The sequence below is a fragment of the Plectropomus leopardus genome, chromosome 12 (genome assembly GCF_026936395.1).
Source record: "Plectropomus leopardus strain MGB_pleo_1.0 chromosome 12, ASM2693639v1, whole genome shotgun sequence".
NCBI classification, from domain to species: Eukaryota; Metazoa; Chordata; class Actinopteri; order Perciformes; family Serranidae; genus Plectropomus; species Plectropomus leopardus.
In genome coordinates this window covers 10,612,829-10,631,460 of record NC_142187.1, presented here as the reverse complement: position 1 = coordinate 10,631,460, position 18,632 = coordinate 10,612,829, and the positions used below count along the sequence as shown (strand labels likewise).

At 40.3% G+C, this 18,632-nt stretch overlaps 1 protein-coding gene across 16 annotated transcripts in view; it reads right to left on the bottom strand.

Annotated features, from left to right (window-relative positions):
- Positions 1-18,632, bottom strand: part of LOC121951641 (partitioning defective 3 homolog) — a 315,087-nt gene that overhangs the window by 61,409 nt on the left and 235,046 nt on the right. For all 16 annotated transcript variants that reach the window (XM_042498044.2, XM_042498056.2, XM_042498052.2 and 13 more), the window contains one exon: positions 10,970-11,251. In XM_042498044.2, coding sequence (XP_042353978.1) covers positions 10,970-11,251 — 282 coding nt within the window. The remainder of the gene's footprint in view (positions 1-10,969; positions 11,252-18,632) is intronic.

Here is an 18,632-nt window from a genome sequence, read left to right as displayed (position 1 = left end):
CTCGATCCAGGGATTAGGAGCAGAGAGGACCGGCCTGTCTCTCCTCATATACTCTCTAACTGATTCTACCATATAGGAGCAGATGGCGGCTGACAGACTCTAACTTTAATATAACCTATCTCACGCTCTGCACTCATATATAATCATTTGTGTACGACAAGTTGATTAAATGACGGTGTCAGCCATTTTAAATTATTCTTAATGGATCTCTGGCTGGCAAAACAGCAGGCGAGAGCAGTGGAAATAGAACCCACCTTGTTCGCTTTAAGCGCTTAGTATTCTGCATATCAGCTTACTGTGAAACCACAAGATGGAGAAGCAAACGTCGAAGCTCCTCTTAGTGGCCAATGATGAAAATTTTTAGCCATTTTGAATGTTTGGTGTAGGAATAGCGCTGTATCATTGCATTACAAAGTAAATTTAACCATAAAAAGACAAATAAGCGCATACATATGATGGACAAATAACAAATGAAGCTGCTATTTGTGATCCTACTTTGTGGTCTTTTAGGGTATTTGGAGACAACAACCATTCTCAAAGAGGAACAACAGCAATATTTTTGCAGTGGGAGTCCTCTAAAATCTATTCTCAACACAAATTCCTTTGGCATGGATTTTAGATTTTTGTTCTTGTTTTATGTATTTTCCATGTCTATTGGCTCTCGATGGAATTCAACTCAATCCATGTCAAAAAGTGGAAAAAAAAGCGCAAATTTTTGGCCTGGGACCCCGTAAAATTTTCATGACCACAGAAATTTAAACCAAACTCCTTAGACATGGATCTCAGATTTTTTTTTCTTTTTCATTTCTAACAGTTCTCAATGGAATTCAATCCAATCCATGTCCAAAGGGGGATAACAGCAAAGTTTTGTATCAGGATCTCCTAAAATTGTAATGTAGCCATGCCAACAGAAACTTAAACCAATCTCTTTAGACCTGGATCTCAGATTTTTGTTATAGTGCCTTATTTTATATATATTTCCATGTGTAATGAGAATTTAATTGGATTCACACCTGAAGGCATTTATCTGTGTTGTAGATTAGCTCATGAATCTCCTCAGCTACCTTCTGCTGATGGGATGAGTTTTCTCAGGTGCAAAAGTTCACCTACGTTTGTGTTATGTAGATGTCTTTAACTGGAGGCCAAATGAGGTGGCAGCTGCTCAAATTTCTGTCCCCGTCCTCATCAGCAGGCTTTTGATCAGTATTCAGACTGACAATTTCAGGCAGTCGCGATGACCCTCAAGCAGAGATGTTCCCAAAGCTGTAGTAAGACATCCTGTTCCGCTCAGCGAGTGGTGAGAACACACATTCATATTCCGCATAGCAGCGAAAGCCAACATCTTGTCTTTTCGGTCTATTCGCACATTACGAGCCAGATAACGGAGCAGCTGAGGCGCAGAAAGATGTGACCGAGCTTGATTTTTCTCAGGTCTTTAACGGCTGTGAACAGGGGAAAAGTCACAGCTGCGAGTTCTTCCAACTCCAGGTTAGTCTGGCAGAAAATAGCAGACAGCAGAGAACAAGCAAACCACTTTTCCACACAGTTTTCCAGCTGAATACCTCACTTTATGTACTTGGCTTGTACTGAATTTGTCAGACTTTGAGTCACACAGAAGATGAAAACAAATCGAAGTTTTCACCTCACACCTCCCATGCACTGGGAGACTTTGAAAGAAAAGACTTTGAAATGACTAAAGTTTGACGTCCTCTAACAATGAAAGTTTTTAGTTACACACTAGAAGATGTTGCAAAGATTGGGGATCTTGCAGGGTCACTGTTTGCAAGACTACAACTTCCTTTAGAGATTATTTCCCATCCTGCTCCTTGAGAATTCCTTACAAGTCTGCAAGATCACATTACTCCAAAAAACACTAGAGTAAGGGGGTCATATGTCGACATTATTCCTGTCATTTTAGCATCAGTGTAATCTCTACAGATAAAACACTTTGTGTTTGAACTTAACATTTTGGATTTTGTCACCTCAACTTACTACCAGCCTCCGTTGGTTAGCTTCACTCTTTTAGCAGGAGAAGATGGGGGGAGATGAGAGGTGAACTGTTTAAAAATTGAGATTCTTACTAAAATAAGCGCTGATTGGTGAATCAGATTCATACTGAATTAAACACAGAGTGCTGTGTGCTAAAGATAGCACACCTATCTACCTAGTTGTTGACAATGGGTATGTCATTAAACTTTACTATTTGCATGAGCAAGATTAAAACTTTGTAATAACGCTCAACATGTTTGAATTTATCAGAATGTCAAGACAAGAAAAAGAGATTTATGGCCACTTGACTCCAAACGATCACTATCAGGAGAGCACGGCTCAACCCTAGCTAAGCTTGTGGATTTTTTTCTCGACATTGGAAATTTCCAAAAACTTGTGTGAAGTCATTCGTTGTATGGCCGACATCAGATACAGAGCATTTTTGAAAAATTTAAAATTTGAAGGGTGATTTTGTGGATCCGACAAGATTTTGCAGGGCACCATCTTTGATCCAGTTCCACAGGAAATTAACCATTGTACAAGAATAACCATGACATATTAATGTGTTAAATCATCAAACAAGACAGATGCCTTTATATGGAGCAAGAGCAGAGGAGATAAACAGATTAACAAGCGCTTTAAGGTCATATGTGTGAGATTACAGAAACATGGTACTGACAGTGAAATAAACAACACAGATGATGTCTGTTGGTAAATGGATTAGGGGGGATTTCAAATGAGACAGACTTATTTTCCATTGATCCCATCATACAATATAAAATAGCAGCACCTACTGTTTCTCTATACATTTGTAAATCCAACAAAACTATGTTTGAGCTGTCTGAAGCTTTTTGGGCTTTTAAATCTCTCCGTCCTTGTACTTGGAAACTATATGTGCGTTTGTGAGTTTTGGGTCCTTTTTTGTTTGTGTCTCCAGTTTGGTGTTTGTATGTGTTTGGTCCCCAGCTGGGGCTCCTTGTCAGGAGTCTCAGAGGCCCCCGTATAGACAGGGATGTTGGATTAGCTGCGTGTTTACTCAACGCTGAATGAAAGACGGGTGTGTTTGAATTAATTGCTAAGTGTAGAGCAAAGCAGCAAATGCAAGCTGTCTGGGACTGTGTTCAAAATGAGCTTTACCATTCATGTGCTGGACTTAACACTATTATGCACTGGTGCTCTTTAGCTAACATTTCCACCAAGGCTGGATTACCGACTAGGCAATTATTGTGATCATTTAAATAGCAGCACATTTGTATGGTAATATGTAATATTGCATGTACAATATATATAATTGTTGTTTGTTTGTTTGTTTTTGGCATATTTTTTATCCTTTAATCATCTCACATTTGTTTTTTTGTGTAATTTGTCTAGTTGTGCTTATATTATATTATTTTTGCTGGGGACCCCCTTGAAAACAAGATGCTACATCTATAGGGGTTGTTACTAATAAAGGGCTTTCAAATAAATAAAATGATAAAATGCCGTAAAACTGCATCCATTGATTTTCTGGGGCCACATGGGGAATTGGAAAAAGCAAAGAACAAAACATCTGATATATTATCATCAAATATATCTATATATACCTTTTCTCACATCTGGCAGCCTCAGAACAACATAAGCATTCACTGAGATTTGGTTTCGGGCCACCTGATAAATGAAAATCAAATATTTAGTCTCATTTAGTTGCGTTTTGGCTTCCATTACTGTCTGAAGGAATAATCTGGCTGTTAAGCTAATCTTTGCTAAACTTTGCAGTATGGTAACATCAATTTATCTGAGTTTGTTTGCAAGTTTGATTAACAGAGAAGAAAAAGAAGTAAGGAAGCAAAACAAACACATAGTAACTGATAATTAATATGGAAAATACTGATTGGTACAGCTTTTGAGATGATTTCCTACATAAATTTCATGTTGTCTGCAAATCACCCAAATTGATATATAGCAAATATTGTGCAGGTTACATTTCAGCACCGGTCGATTTTCGGGTCTGTGGACAAATTATACAATGACGCCACCAAGTACAGCCAGGCGAAAGGATATATACTCAATGCACAGGAAAGTGGGAGAAACATGGGTCAACAGGGGCTTACGGCTCATTTTTGCCCTGGGGCCACCTTGCTGGTTAATCCAGCCCGTGTTTCAACACAAATCCTTATGGAATCTTACACACGGTGCACACTTTGTATTCACTGTGTGCAGCTGCATACCTGCCACCGTACTCTATCTGTAGCTCACATACACACACGCACGCACGCACGCACGCACGCACGCACGCACGCACGCACGCACGCACGCACGCACGCACGCACGCACGCACGCACGCACGCACGCACACACACACACACACACACACACACACACACACACACACACACACACACACACACACACACACCTTTGACTTGTCACTCCCACTCTTCTACAATTCCAGGAAATACACACCAAAACAAAAAGCCGACAAACACACAGAAGTGCCTGCATCAAAACAAAGCAAACACAAACACCAGCACAGATGCACGTTATTAAATGACGTGTGCACACAGCATACATGAGGTCAAATACAAATGCATGCACATGAGCGAACACACACAGACACACACACACACGCACGCACACACGCACGCACACACACACACACGCACACGCACACGCGCACACACACACACACACACACACACACACACACACACACACACACACCACCTTATCAGCCCGTGAAAAGCTGCAAGGCTACTGCTGTCTGTTTGTTTGTCTGCGTCGCTGTTTTCTGGTGTGTTTGTGATACAACACGACCGCGTTGGCTCCCTCTGAGGCCCCTTTATTCCCCCGGTGGAGATGAAATGTAATGGAGCCGATTCAATAAGAGCGCTGCCTCCTCGGGAAATGCGGAGAATCAAATCACACCAAATCCCTCAGAGCCTTCCCAGCATTCACTGCTGCCTTGTAGTTGGGAAGGGAATAAAACAATGGCGGCTAATTCACTTGGCACTCTGCACACTTGCACTCACACAACAGGGATGGAGAGTGATACAGCAAATGCTGAGGGCTAATAAAGCTATTCAGTAAAATGTTTAATGCTTCTGCTGAATGTTTTTACTAAATTCAGCTCATCAATTTGCGGTGAACGCCAAAGAAACTCACATGGCTTCTGAGCTCATAAGATTTTATCTGGGACTAAATAATTTACACTTCTTCTTGCAGTGGTTCCCAGCTGGTCTAGTTACAGGGTCCAGATTTCTCCTTAGTCATTAGTTCAAGGTCCACACATTATAAATGACCACATATTCAGTTTTATTTCACAACATGTAAACAACACATTGGCTTAGACCACAACGAAATAGCATAAATTGCAAGAATAAACAGAAATAGTCCTTTAAAATAAAAGCTCTGTGCCAGAAATTTACTGTATTTCAAAATAAAGTGTTCTTTTTAAGAACTTGACACGTTCACTATTCATTTTTGGTCCATTTAGAATTGACCTGTGACACACTTATGAATCGCGACCCACCAGTTGGGAACCACCTTCTTAGGGTATATAGGAAAAATGACATGGCAACAAATGATACCAGATACCAACGGTACACTCAGGGACCCCAGTGAGGAATATTTTTTTAGCTGTAATGGTGGGAAAACATTGGGGGAGATAAAAACACTAAGCTTTGGACAATATTTTGCTTGGCAGGTTGAGAAGGGAGAAAGACAGACCACCAGTGTCCCAGCAGCAAGGTTATGCAATTTGGTTGGGGGCCAAAACAGAAAAACTCACAAAAAGAATGTTCCCAACCTGATACTACACCGTACCACCTACGCATAAAAGCAGAGTAACAACTAAAACATCAAGTGCTTCTGTGGAAACATGTACAAGTTCCAATTTACTCTCTTGTTAAAATTTGTAGCTGTGAACATAAATAAAAGGACATCTAAGAGACACGTCTAATCCTGAAAGTAAATGTTACAGAGCAGGCTTGAAACAAAATGAGCTGAATGTTGTTTCAGGCTTGATGCAGCAGACTGGTTGAGTCTATAGTCGCCGTGGTCATGCTCCTTAAAGCAAAGGAAACGGCACACTGTTCCCAAAAGGCTTCTGAAGCTCCTTCTAGCCTCTTTAGTTGTTTTTGTTTTTAAACCTCTGCAGTTAAATTGAAATTTCTGACAGCGCTATGTTTGAAGGAAAAAGAGGCAATTAAAAATGAATTCCAATGGATATTTATGCAGCTGCATGTTTTTTTTTTTTTTTTCCTGTTTCCTCTCGACTGCCAAGCAATGCGGTACTAAGAAAGGCAATTGTGCGTTTTACAGCCCCAGGAGGGACTGACGCTGGGGCGGTATGATTCTGCTATTCTCATTTGGACACTGGAGAAAATTTTGGTCCTGTTGTTAAATGGGTTGTGTAAGGTAGTGACAGTGCCTGGGATGAATTTCCTCTTGGCCAGGACAAGTCTGGATGACATGCTTCAGGAAGATCATGATTACAATGTTGATTATTATTATCATGAGGAGCAGCAGCAGGAGGAGTGGTAACAGTGAAGAGTCACAGCAGCAGCAACAACAAAGGCAGATATTTTCACTGTTGTGCTGAGTCAAATTTAAAGGAGCAGAGTGTGGGATATAGTGGCATCTAATGGTGAGGATTGCAAACTGCAACCAGCTGAAACTTCCATGTGCCAAGCATGAACTCCCGGTTAGGATTCCTTCAGTGTCTTTTGATCCGAAGGTGTTTACCAGTGACTGAGCCGTATTATTAGGTCTTTTCATCTTCAAAACAAACAGACAAGGTGATTGAAACCAGTAAAAACCAAGCAGCAACCTCCGAGACTTAAAAATGAAGCCAAGACGGAAGTGCCAAACACTGCCATTCATTATGGCTCCAAAACAGAGTCAATCCACATAGACCCCCAAATGAAAATGCCCAACTTTACAAAAGAAATAAACATGTTTACAGCCTGATACAATAAACAACAGTGGTCTCTATAGCTAATTTTCACATTTAAAACAACTGTACAGAGGGTGAGTTTTTATGTACCTTGCACGTTTATATTTTATTTAGGCCCAAGTTACGCACATTTGAAGGTGGGGCCACCACATTGCCAACCTGTCTGTGAGTCAGATCCAACCCTCCCTCCTCCACAGCTCCAACCTTACACCCAAACATGGTGACTTCTTCCTCCAAAAAAACGAGTATGTTGACGGCTCAAATGCCAAACCAAGGCTACAAAACAGCAGACGACAAACTTATTGGTGATGTCACAGTAGCTACATCCATTCCTTATACAATCTGTGGTAAAAACACTGAAGTAAGTCGTATTTTTTAAAGTACAAATCAGTGGGTTTTTTTTACGCTGTTCGGCTTGTCACAGAGGGGCTGCTACCAAGGTCTCCGACGTGAAAGTTCGAAAAACACAAATACCCAATCAAGAGCCAGTTTTTGGTTTGTCCATTCTGGGGCTAGTGCAGAAACATGGCGATGATATAAACAGTTCATTATATTCTTAAAAGCATTGAATATTATCTATTCAAATTAACAAAACTGCTCTCTCTGCCTAAGTGCTAGCTAGCTTTGAAAAACTTGGGTTGGTTGTTGGTTGCATTCCTACACCAATGATTTCCCATGAACATATCTTGCAAATTGCATGTTTATTGTCTTTTTGAAACACCTAGAGCTGGCACACCAGTGAAGCCAATTTAGCACCATCTTGAGAAATTTTCTTGCATGTTTTATGTTATCTAATCTGCTTCTCTGGTCAGCCTTTACTGACCACAAATCAACCTATTTAGTACAAATATTGGCTAATAACAATCGGTGGTCAATTGACTTTTCTTATCAGTCACTGTTTCGTTCGCTGTGAAGTTAAGGTAGAGAAATTTACACTTTTGCAACCTGAAGCAGACTTAACCTTATTGAGGTAGGTGCAATGTGAATAAATGTTATGTGAATAAAGGCAATGTTACATACTAAAGCTTATAAACCTCTCTGCCACTGCTTTTATCCCTTCAGTTTGATTCTAGGCCATGATCTTGTGACAATCACAACATAACGGCATTGACAAAAGGCCTATACAAACACTGTGTGACATTTTGAGAACCACATCACTGAGGATTTGGGGCATAAAATCATCGTAAAATTCTGAATTAAAGATTAAAGATCAATCTGCTTCTCTCCGAATAAAAAAAAACAATAACTTCCTCAGATTGAGCTAGTTAAACATTTCCCGAATTGCACCCAGTAAAAAATAAAAACATCTACACACCAGCATCCTTAGTATCAAGCTGACTCAAATGAAATCTAAAACTGTTTAACTTATCGTGGCATGCCTGTCATTTCAAACAAGGAGTGTTCGCGTAGGAACAAAATAACATTTTCCTTCACTCTCAGTTTCTATGGACATGTTATTGGTTTGATCAAATCTCTACAATGCTTAAGCTCTGATATCAGTCCGCGCTGCCATTCGAATCCCATAATAACAAACGCTCTCGCCGTTGGGTGAGTCTCCCTCCCTCTTGCGCTTGGCATGGCAAGGGTCTAATTCACTTCCTGTTCAGTAGGGGGTAGAAAGGAAACAGGAAACACGCTTCCTGGTTCTCTCAGGAGGTATATTTTTCTTACGATTGGGGATCTGGGAACGCAACATAATATCTTTGAGGAGTCTATGTCCCTGGCACCTACACTGCTGTAATCAAAGCCTCCTGAAAAGAGCAAGCATATCAAGTCTGGGGCAGCATGGGTACCTCAGGACTACATATACGAATACAAGTATGAATACAAACACTTAAAGAATTACTTAACTGCTGGAACTGATTTTTTTTCATAAAACAGGGCTGTTTATGCAGTAGAAAGATGAACAAATGTTTGAAATTGGTGCTAAATGACCCACATTGTCATGATACAATGCTGGATCATAATCAGTATCACTTTAAATAACAGATGTGACCATAGTAATATGCAGAATGCATATACAGAACATTATTTGCCCAAGCACGTTCTGTGCTCTAAAAGCCCACACGCCCACCAAAGTCAAACAAAAGTGCGACCTGTTGCTGATATTAATTAAAAGACCAATATTACCTCAGCTTAATTTCTCTGCCGTGTGACAATGAAATGCAATAAAGAGTTATGTCTGTGAAGCCCAGTGGAACAGTTCGCCAAAGCCTGGAGTGCAATGAACTATCGAAGTTGTGTGGTCATGGTTATCCTTTTTAAGGCTGCAACTACCAGAGACTTAATTCTTAGCTAATGTATTCTTTAGCTTCAGACTATTAATCATTTTACCTATAGATGTTAACAAATATTCAGAAGGCCATTCACAGGTTCCCACAGTGAATGATCATGTCTGTAAGTTGTTTTATCGAACCAACAGTGCAAAACTGCCTAATTTAAGTCACAATAATAAAAAGAAAGAAAAGAAAAAAATAGAAGAAAAATTAGCAAATCCTCACAAGCTGGAACAAGTAAATATTTGAAATATCTGCTTGATGAAGAAAACAGTCCACTGAAATCATTTCAGTGCTGATGCATTAGCTTGCAGTTGTTGTGGGCTTTTGGGGGGGCAGCCTGCTCACAAAACCTATCACCCCAAAGAGGTATAAAACATCTCATAGTAGAGCACGAAGGCTTAAAAAAATGCTTATGTGGTGAATGAGTGAGCTATTAACTTTATTATAATGATGATCAGAGTCTAAGTTATGAGTGAATTCCCTCATCTAATTAAAAAAGACTCCATATCTGTAAGGCAAGTATATTATCTTCTGTTGTGCATCTGCATACATCCACACAGGACCACATCAGGGATTTAAGAAAAAAAAACACATACTGTGACAACAGCAGCACAATGAATTATGAATCAATACGAGCTCCAGCACTCTTGAAGTACACACAGGCTGTTGAGGCCATCTGGGGATGCGTGAAAACCACGACTAAGACAAACCCATTCATTCAGCTGTGGATGTACTTGCCTGCACTGCCTGCGTTTCTGCTACGCTGCAGGCTTTCCTCGATTGGCTTCACGTTTCCCCAAATCCATCTTAGAGCTACGAATCTCTCCGTTCATTGATCGGTGGAGGATTAGAAAGCGACTCAGCACAGACCTGCAGTGCTGAGAACTGCTGCTGCTGACAAGACGCAGCCGTTTAGAACTTTCTGGCTTTTATTTGGCTGGATGTCACTGCAGTGGACTTTACTTTGGGGTTATACGTTTAATAATGCCACTTGGCTGCTGTATGTGAACACAAAGCAGATGCACGGGAAAAAAAGGATCTTCAAGCCAGGCTAGGGTGATCAATTTAAAATAAGCTGCCAATTATGAACACAGAGGGTCTGACATGTTGGTAGTTTCAGCAGATTGCTTCACAGAAAGGCAGGGAAACGGGAAATGTGGGAATAAGGTGAAATCAACAACGAAAGACAGAAAGAAAGAGAGGTAGAAAGGTCAAGGGAGACAGAAAGAGAGACGGATATTCAAAGGTTCCCATTCACTCACTGCCTCCCCCGAGTAATCCCACATCCCAACCCCTTGAGAACGGTGCATTGTGTCTAGCAGTCGGCGAGCTGACATTTACCGCCTGCCTTCTGTTGCTGTGATTATTTTCTCCTCCAGGTGTGATAGCCTGCCTGCCGTCTCCACGCAATAATGCTGCCTCAGAGTTACAAGAATGGGGAGTGCGAGGCGGAATCAGGCCTGGACAGACCTTTAGCTGACATACCATGACTGGATTGCGCCTTTGAATTGGAGGTAAAAAGGTTGCTGAACCATGAATGGCAGCCCGCCACCTGGTTTGGGCGGAAATGGCCTCTGGGGGGGGGGGGATTGTTACTCCAATAGAACACTTGAGTGTTATCAAAGTAATTACTTTGTTTTTTCAAGGGAAAAAGGAAATCAAATAATTCAAAAATGAATACGACCCAAACTGTAACTAAGAAGAACACAAGGGAAGCAAAATTTAGGCACTGGAAGATAATGAAACTCATGCATAAATCCAGTCCTACCTGTCTGCAGACGGAGGTCGTTCATTGCGGGCCTTGCTGACTTGGGTGTAGAGGGAATCGGAGTGCTGGTGCTGGTGGTGCGGATGGATGTGGGGGTAATCGTCTCGAGGGCTGTGGGGCCGGCTGTGCCCGCTGTCCACAGAGCTGTTCAAGGGGTTGATGCCTGCGTACGGGTGCTCCTCCTCAGAGGCCCTCTCCGATGTGCGGCTCATGTCCAGGATTTCGGCATAGTCCCGTTCCCTGGCCTGGCGCTCCCTCAGCTCTCTGGTCTTAGCCTGGATCCTGGTGGTGAAGATTGTAACAGCCATATTAATAGTACAATTATTTTGGCCCAAATGTCAATGCTGAGTGAGAATAGTACCATTCTGTGTAGCTTGGGACTCTTTCTGGAAATAATCTATGCAGTTTGCTGATATTCTAGGATTGTAAGTGACACATGTTTACGGTTTCCTGTTCAAGTTGAAATAGAGCATAAAACTGTTTTTCTTTGGCTCCTTAGGTTCAACTGACAGCCTCAGAGAACTATATACTGTTAATATGTAAATATGTCTGCTTCTTTTTGGGTGTTGAAGAGGGAGTTAAATCACAAGTTTCATCATGATACAATATTATATTGATTCTTGAGACAAAGATACAATATTCACTCATATCACAAAGTCTGCCATGATGGGATTTTGATTCGATTCCATACAGGTGGGTGGGATAGATTTGTGAATGTCTTTTTGACTTTTTCTTGGCTGCTTGCTGCTGTCTGCCTGGTGCCAGGCCACCAGCACTGTTTGGGTGTTAAGTAATAACGTGTGCTTTCAAAGACAAGGTGACACAGATGTGCCATGGGAATTTCACAATAAAGAAGTAACTTAAAGATGATGAAATGGATAGGTGTTTTGACTTTACATCAACAGTAAGGGGTGATTGATCACTGAATTGATATATAGAACTAGATCCAGGTAACATTAGACCCTTAGCATTGACTGTATCTAACAATTACTTATAGATGAACATTATGAGTACAGAATACTTTCCATGAACACAACCTGGACTCACTCCCAACTCACCAAATACTGACACTTGATCAGTCAAGATACCAATACATGGAGGCCCCTTTTAGCAGATGTATAAGACGCATCGGATGGTGTCACATTTTGATGCTCTCAGTGATTGGCGTGGTATAAAGACAGAAAACGTTCACATATGATGAGCAACATGGGTAGTGGATGGGACAAACTTTGGAATTTTATCCAGAAAAATGTTGTTGGTTTTCAATGTGAAACCAGAAGTCGCTCAAGTTATTTTTATGACAACGTAGTGTACCAGTATGTACAGCGCACTACACTAGTGAAGTATGTCAGGTGACAAATGTAACGTGTGCCACGTGACATTATATCACGTGAAGTAACAAATGTACTTATTTTAAGCCAAACCATGGTGTTTTTTTCTAAACCTAATCAAGTGCTTTTGTTGCCTATACCGAAGGAAGTAATCCTAAAAAACAAGTTTTATACCTACTTTCTCTAAGTTTATTTTGAAGGAAATGTATGCAATTAGTAAGAGAAAACTGTAAATTTCCTGTCAAAATGTAACTCATTTTGAAAAGACACAATCCTTGTAGCATTCTTGTGACACGCCTTCCCTGAGCAAAACTGATGTTAGAAGAGTACTTTAGCGTCATAGTTTGACTGACCTAGCAAGTCGGGAGTAAGAATGTGTTGGTTAACTATGTAATTTACTTTTTTCTATATTGACAACTCACAAAATCACAGAACATTAAACAGTTACCAAAAGCAGATAGTGTTACACAATACAAAACAAAACTACATACTTTGTGCTGAACAAGAAATGATTGACTGGCGGGACAATTCTTTATGAATCAGGGATAAAACTACTCTGTGGGAATTTGAACCTGTCACCTTACTGAATTCCACTGTATCAGCTAAAGCCTTTATGTTGCCCAAGCCTTGTTTGAGCTGAGACACGCTGTAAATCTCAGGTGTCACATCAAAACACCAGACGAGTCACTGTAACATCTGCATGTGACTGTTTATTGTGCCTTTTTAACTTTCCTTTACAGAAATGACTATTATTTATGCTTATTCCCCCTGAATAATACCATAAACAATGCATAACAGTCTCTCGCCCCCACAACACCTCATACAAGGGAAGCACTTTGTATTCACAGAGTGCTGCTAATGTATGGCTACCATGCTTTTCTCTTTGTGTCTCTAAAACACACACACAAACCTCTGACACCTCTCCGTCTCATACTGAACAACTCAAACACTCAGGAATCACACACTCTCTTTAGCCCATTATCTTGTGAATAACTGGCAACACCATTTTCTACAGCAGGGGGACTACCTATCGCGCAGCCCCATAATTACAGCCTTGCCAATTATCAGCGCTTTACAACTACCAATTATCATACTGCTCTCTTTTCTCCAGGCCCCTTTTTAATGGCAGTGGGAAAGAGAATGGGACAGGCGCAGTGACGAGGTAGGGGGTGCAACTTCACTGAACACTCAGCGGGCTAAAATCTGAAATGCTTCCTCCAGAAAATTTGCATGCTGTGCATAATAAAACAATAAGTCTAATAAGGAAGGCTCCCCATTGGAGGGTGGGTACGAAATGTGGATTTAAAAAAAACCCAAAACAATGATAAATGGGTGGAAATACTAAAAATGAGGCTGCTAATGAACTTGATGGCTTTAACAGCTCCCTACTGAATCTGGATGGGGGGGAACAATCTTTTTAGCAAAATGTGCACTTATTCCAACAACTTAACCCATGTCACATGAAAGCCTGTGGACTTGCAAGCTGCGTCAGTACTGGTTGTAGACTCAGCAATTATCTAATAGCGCAGAAGGAAGCAGGGCCCTTGAGGGATCTATCTTTAAACCCAGAGGAAAAACAGTGTTTTCCATCAGAGAAAGCAGCAGCAGCAGCAGAAGTGGGAGCAGCTACTGATTGTATACACAAGCGTAGTGGCTGATAAGATAAGGCCAGACATACCAATCCAGCGCCTGGCCTTCTCCGTGCAGCCCCTTCCCCATAACAAGGCACTGGACGGGTCAATGGGGCCAGTTTCTGAGTGAGGAAGGATGCAGCTTTGAACCAGTTGTGGTGTGTGAGAAAGGACACAATCTCAATTCTTGAGAGCTGAGGTAAAGAACAAAGGACTAAAAAGCAAGCTCCATGTATGGGGTCCAAACAGGTCTGAAATATATAACCACCAATCCCATTATTCATTCTTTTGATGATTTTTTTTTTGATTAAATGCTTTTCTAAGTCTTTTTTAAGTTTTTTAAATGTCAGAGGAAAAAAATCGCACAACAAAAATTCCCTGAGCCCAAGGTGACATTTCCAAAATTTTCCAAACAGTCCAAAATGCAAAAATATTTAATTTCCAATGATACATCCTGATTTTCCCCTTTGGAGATCAATACAGGCTTATCTTGTCTGAGGGAAAAGCAGTAAATCCTCACATCTGAGATGATGAAATTTTTTGATTGATAAATGGCAATTAATGGCTCAGCGACATTGTCAGTTGAGAAACAAATGTTTTTCTGCACTCCTTTAGTTTTTTTAATTAACTGCAATAAAAAAAACACACTTCAATTCATATAAATTTTCAAAAACAAGAAAAACAATTACATTTTAAGGTTTGCAAGATTTTACATGTCAAACCTTCAAAAACCCTGTAAGCTTACACTGTTGTCATCCATCAAGTCATCCAAACAATCCGATTTTGATTTTTGCAGTACTATCGTTATTTCACAATTTCATTTTTCTTTTACTATGTTTATGTTATGAACCAATACACAAAATCAAAATCCTTGTAAGTGAAGCCTACTTGGCAATAAACTGGATAAATAAACATTTTTCATTTATCACAAGCCTGTTTTGCCATCTGCATTTATCATTCACTACCTCCATGAGCAAACAGAGCTGCTTCCTGCAAAAGTAAACAGCTAACTGTGAAACTGGTGATTGGAACCTGTGTATTAATCATATTTTGAGGGGAATAAAAACAGTAGTTAGACCAGATCCAGTTTATGTATGTACAAGGTGGTTTATATGGATGTTTATGATACTTTTTTGGCATTGAAACTGGGAATCTACTGGGCTTACTGGAGTGAATCAAGGGTGACTACAGCTGTATTCTCTTCAGACAAAATCTAGGCTTCCATCTATGTCAACATGACATGCACTTAAAAAGCAATGTTGCTAAAAATGTACAACTACAATTACGTTGATTGGAATGGGACAGGAAGGAAAACCACACTTGGCCTAATCGTTGCCCTTTCAGTCCCAAAATATTTACGTTAGGAAAACCCTGCTTTCTTTCTAACAGCTAACCTTGATGAGGGATGAAAACACTCTCTGCGTGAGGGGTAAATGATGAAAAAAGCACAGAGAGCGCTAGGAAAAGAGTCAGAGGTTGAACAAAAAGAGCGCATGGCAGAAAGAAAAGGAGACAGCAGATAAAAGGGTATAGAAATGGCAGGATGGGACATTATGGTGAAAGAAATGTGTTTGACGAGTGACCTTTCTACCACATGAAGCCAGAACAATGGTCCATTATGTGCTATTGTAGCCACTGTGTAATAAACCTTCCTCTTAGCGGTAGTGCTGACACAACTGATAGACCACAGTGAAAGGCAGGAAGTACATGAAAAGAGAAGGTATAGCGGGATAAGATGGCTGCTGAAAGTCCTTCAGGATTGATAACATTGGATATCTGGAAATGTGTTATGATATCGTGACAATAACACTGAAGCACTTGCTATGCAACAAGAAAAATGCAAGATTTTGATAAACCAGCTACACAGAAGGGTCAAAGGAATTATATCTTATACATACACCATGATGCAGTTAATCTTGAGTGAAACATAGTCAAACTGAGCAAGTGTCTAAGTCAAGGGAAGTTCAGAGATAAATTATGTGATATATGGCACAATGTCTGCTGTATAGATTAAACTTTTAACCTTTGGGCCACAAGTCTCTAAAAACACTGAGTATGTTTACATGCAGTATCTCTGTTTTTGCCCTTATTCCAATAAAAGACAATACTCCAACTAAGCTGTTTACATGACTAATAAAAATGAATATTTCACTTACACTCTTGTTTACATGCAGCTCTGCATACTCCGACTAACGTGCCCTAACATGTCGTTTATCACGTCAACATACGGAAAAGTAGAACAGCTGTAGTTTTAAAAACGTCTGTGCTGCGATATTTGTGCATATCTACAAAACCTGTTCATAACCAAGTCTGTCATAATGTTTAAAAGCAGGTGTCTCTCCTTCCAACTAGCAATGCCAGATTTTCTTTTGCATCTCTATCCCACAGCCTTGCAAGCTGCTGGAGAGTTGGCTGCGCCCAAGTAATTCTCTAAATACCCGAGTAACACTGGCATATCCCACGTCTTAATCGGACAATGTTAAATTTGGAAAATTTAAATGGAATATACAGTCTATATGACCCGCATCAGTTAAGAATATTGTCATATTTGGAATAAAAGAGGAATATTGGTGTGCATGTGATGTAATGATGTGTAACCGTAGCCACTGACTTAAGTCATACACTTACTGGTGGAGTGACAAGCAGTGTTATGAAAAAGATATTTTTTGCTATCAATGGCCTCTGAGTTGGCCAGTCAAATAAATGCAATTATTACAGTTTTTCACATGAAAAAACATGCAAAATAGGTGTTAGACTGCAGCAGTAGATGAGTTTGCCTTTATGTTTTTGTTTTCCTTTTCCCCAGGTGTGCTACGGTTAACGACACAGACAGGCTGAAAAACATGTCATAAAACATTAAATAGCAGCATGGAGGCCAGTGAAAATGCTTACTGCGGTCACCTCTTTATTACACCTCTTACTTATTCAGTCACTCTTTCAAACTCAATGCCAACTAAAAGCACAGTAATATGCAGCAGCCATTAGCCAGTCATTGCATTTTGATGGCTAAGGGGCCAGGTGTCGTATTTCCATCACTGCCGATTGTAGCCAATTGAAGCTGGAATTGATAAGTACCCACGACTACTGCAGTCATTTGTACCAGGATGATGTTTATTGTAACATTTTCCATTAACTACAAAAGCCAGATGTTACTGGTCATTAGTGGGATTTTTTTGTCTAGTAGGCTTTCCACATGCCAGGTAGAACACCTCCTAGTATCAGCTATTCTGCACTGCACAAAGCAAAGAGACCTCTTAACTAGAACAAAATCCTTTTCATCAATGGTCCTGATCTGATGACCGTAACTGATTAAATCCATATTTTCAGGGATCTGTCAATCTGAAATACATCAGTATTGACAAATCACTCAATTTTCAATAAATCAGTTATTTATTTATCCAATAAAGTCATACAACGTACAACAGCAGCAAATCGCGACAGTTGCTTTAACTTGTGCACTGCAATTTAGCCCTTCTTGCCTCTTCTTACAATGAAGGCTGCTGCTGCATCACTTATTTATTTTATTGATTACCATTCAGTTTTATTACTTGTTTTTGTTGTAATGTAGCATTATGTTGTCTTGGATCCCTGGAAGACTAGCTTGTTACGGTGCCAGTTGCCAGTGTCAAATAAACAATAAACAATTAAATAATTAACAATTAGCATTATAATTGTTCAAGCATTAAGTAGAGAAAATCAAAAATGTGGCGGTGGTGCATCCTAAGGTAGTAGGGTTTCTATACAAATTGCTGTGAAAGTTTCAAATCAATGACACAGATCTGATTCACCATTATAAAACATATTCATGTCCACTACAACCAATTATTGTTTCCATATGTGCATGTCAATCTCTTTTTTCAACAACTATGCATTTCCCCCACAAACAACAGTGTGCTGTCTGAACTGTCAGTCTAGATTTGCTTGTCTGGCTTGGGGTTGGAGTCCACTGGGATCTGAGACTTAAACCTGCGAGGAAATCCATCCATTTAGTCGATCACAGCTGGATTAACCATAGCCTCTGGCAGTGGCCAATCAATAGGCCCTCTGCAGAGAGGTGCCGAAGCTCCCGACTGAACCTTGAGAAAGCAGCTCGGCGAAACACAGCTAACTGGATCATTGTTTAACACCAAAGCAGCCACAGTCTTCCACATCCTCAGTGGGACCTCACCCGTCAATACCAGTGTATCTCAGCTAGCGGTTAAATACAAAAGAGAAGCGCCGCTTGTGCTTTTCAGGTGGCGGTGGTTGGTGTGGGGGGTACGCTTTGTTAGAGTGAGTCAAACACCCAATGCTAAACAAAATAATCAATGCATTGAACTACTGTCGGACAATCCCAGAATAGTTCCTGCTCTGTGGATGCACAGACAGACATTTGGCCAATTTTTGTTTCTCGTACACCATTTTGCCCGATTTCCCATAGCTCTTTCTTGCCATAGGCACTCCACATAACCAGAACACACAACAAACAGAAGAACAAATAAGTGTGCAAAAAGAGTGACACATCCATTTCTCAGCTCCCTCAGAGGCTCTGCCTGGAAGACAAATCTCAAGAAAAAGGTGTAAATACTGCATTTACTTGCACTTCTACTTTTAATACTTTTAATACTTTTAATATTTTAATACTTTTAATCATACTATAGTGTGTAGTGGCCACAGAAAGCATTTAGTTTGGAATATCAACAATTATAGTGTGTATATGTA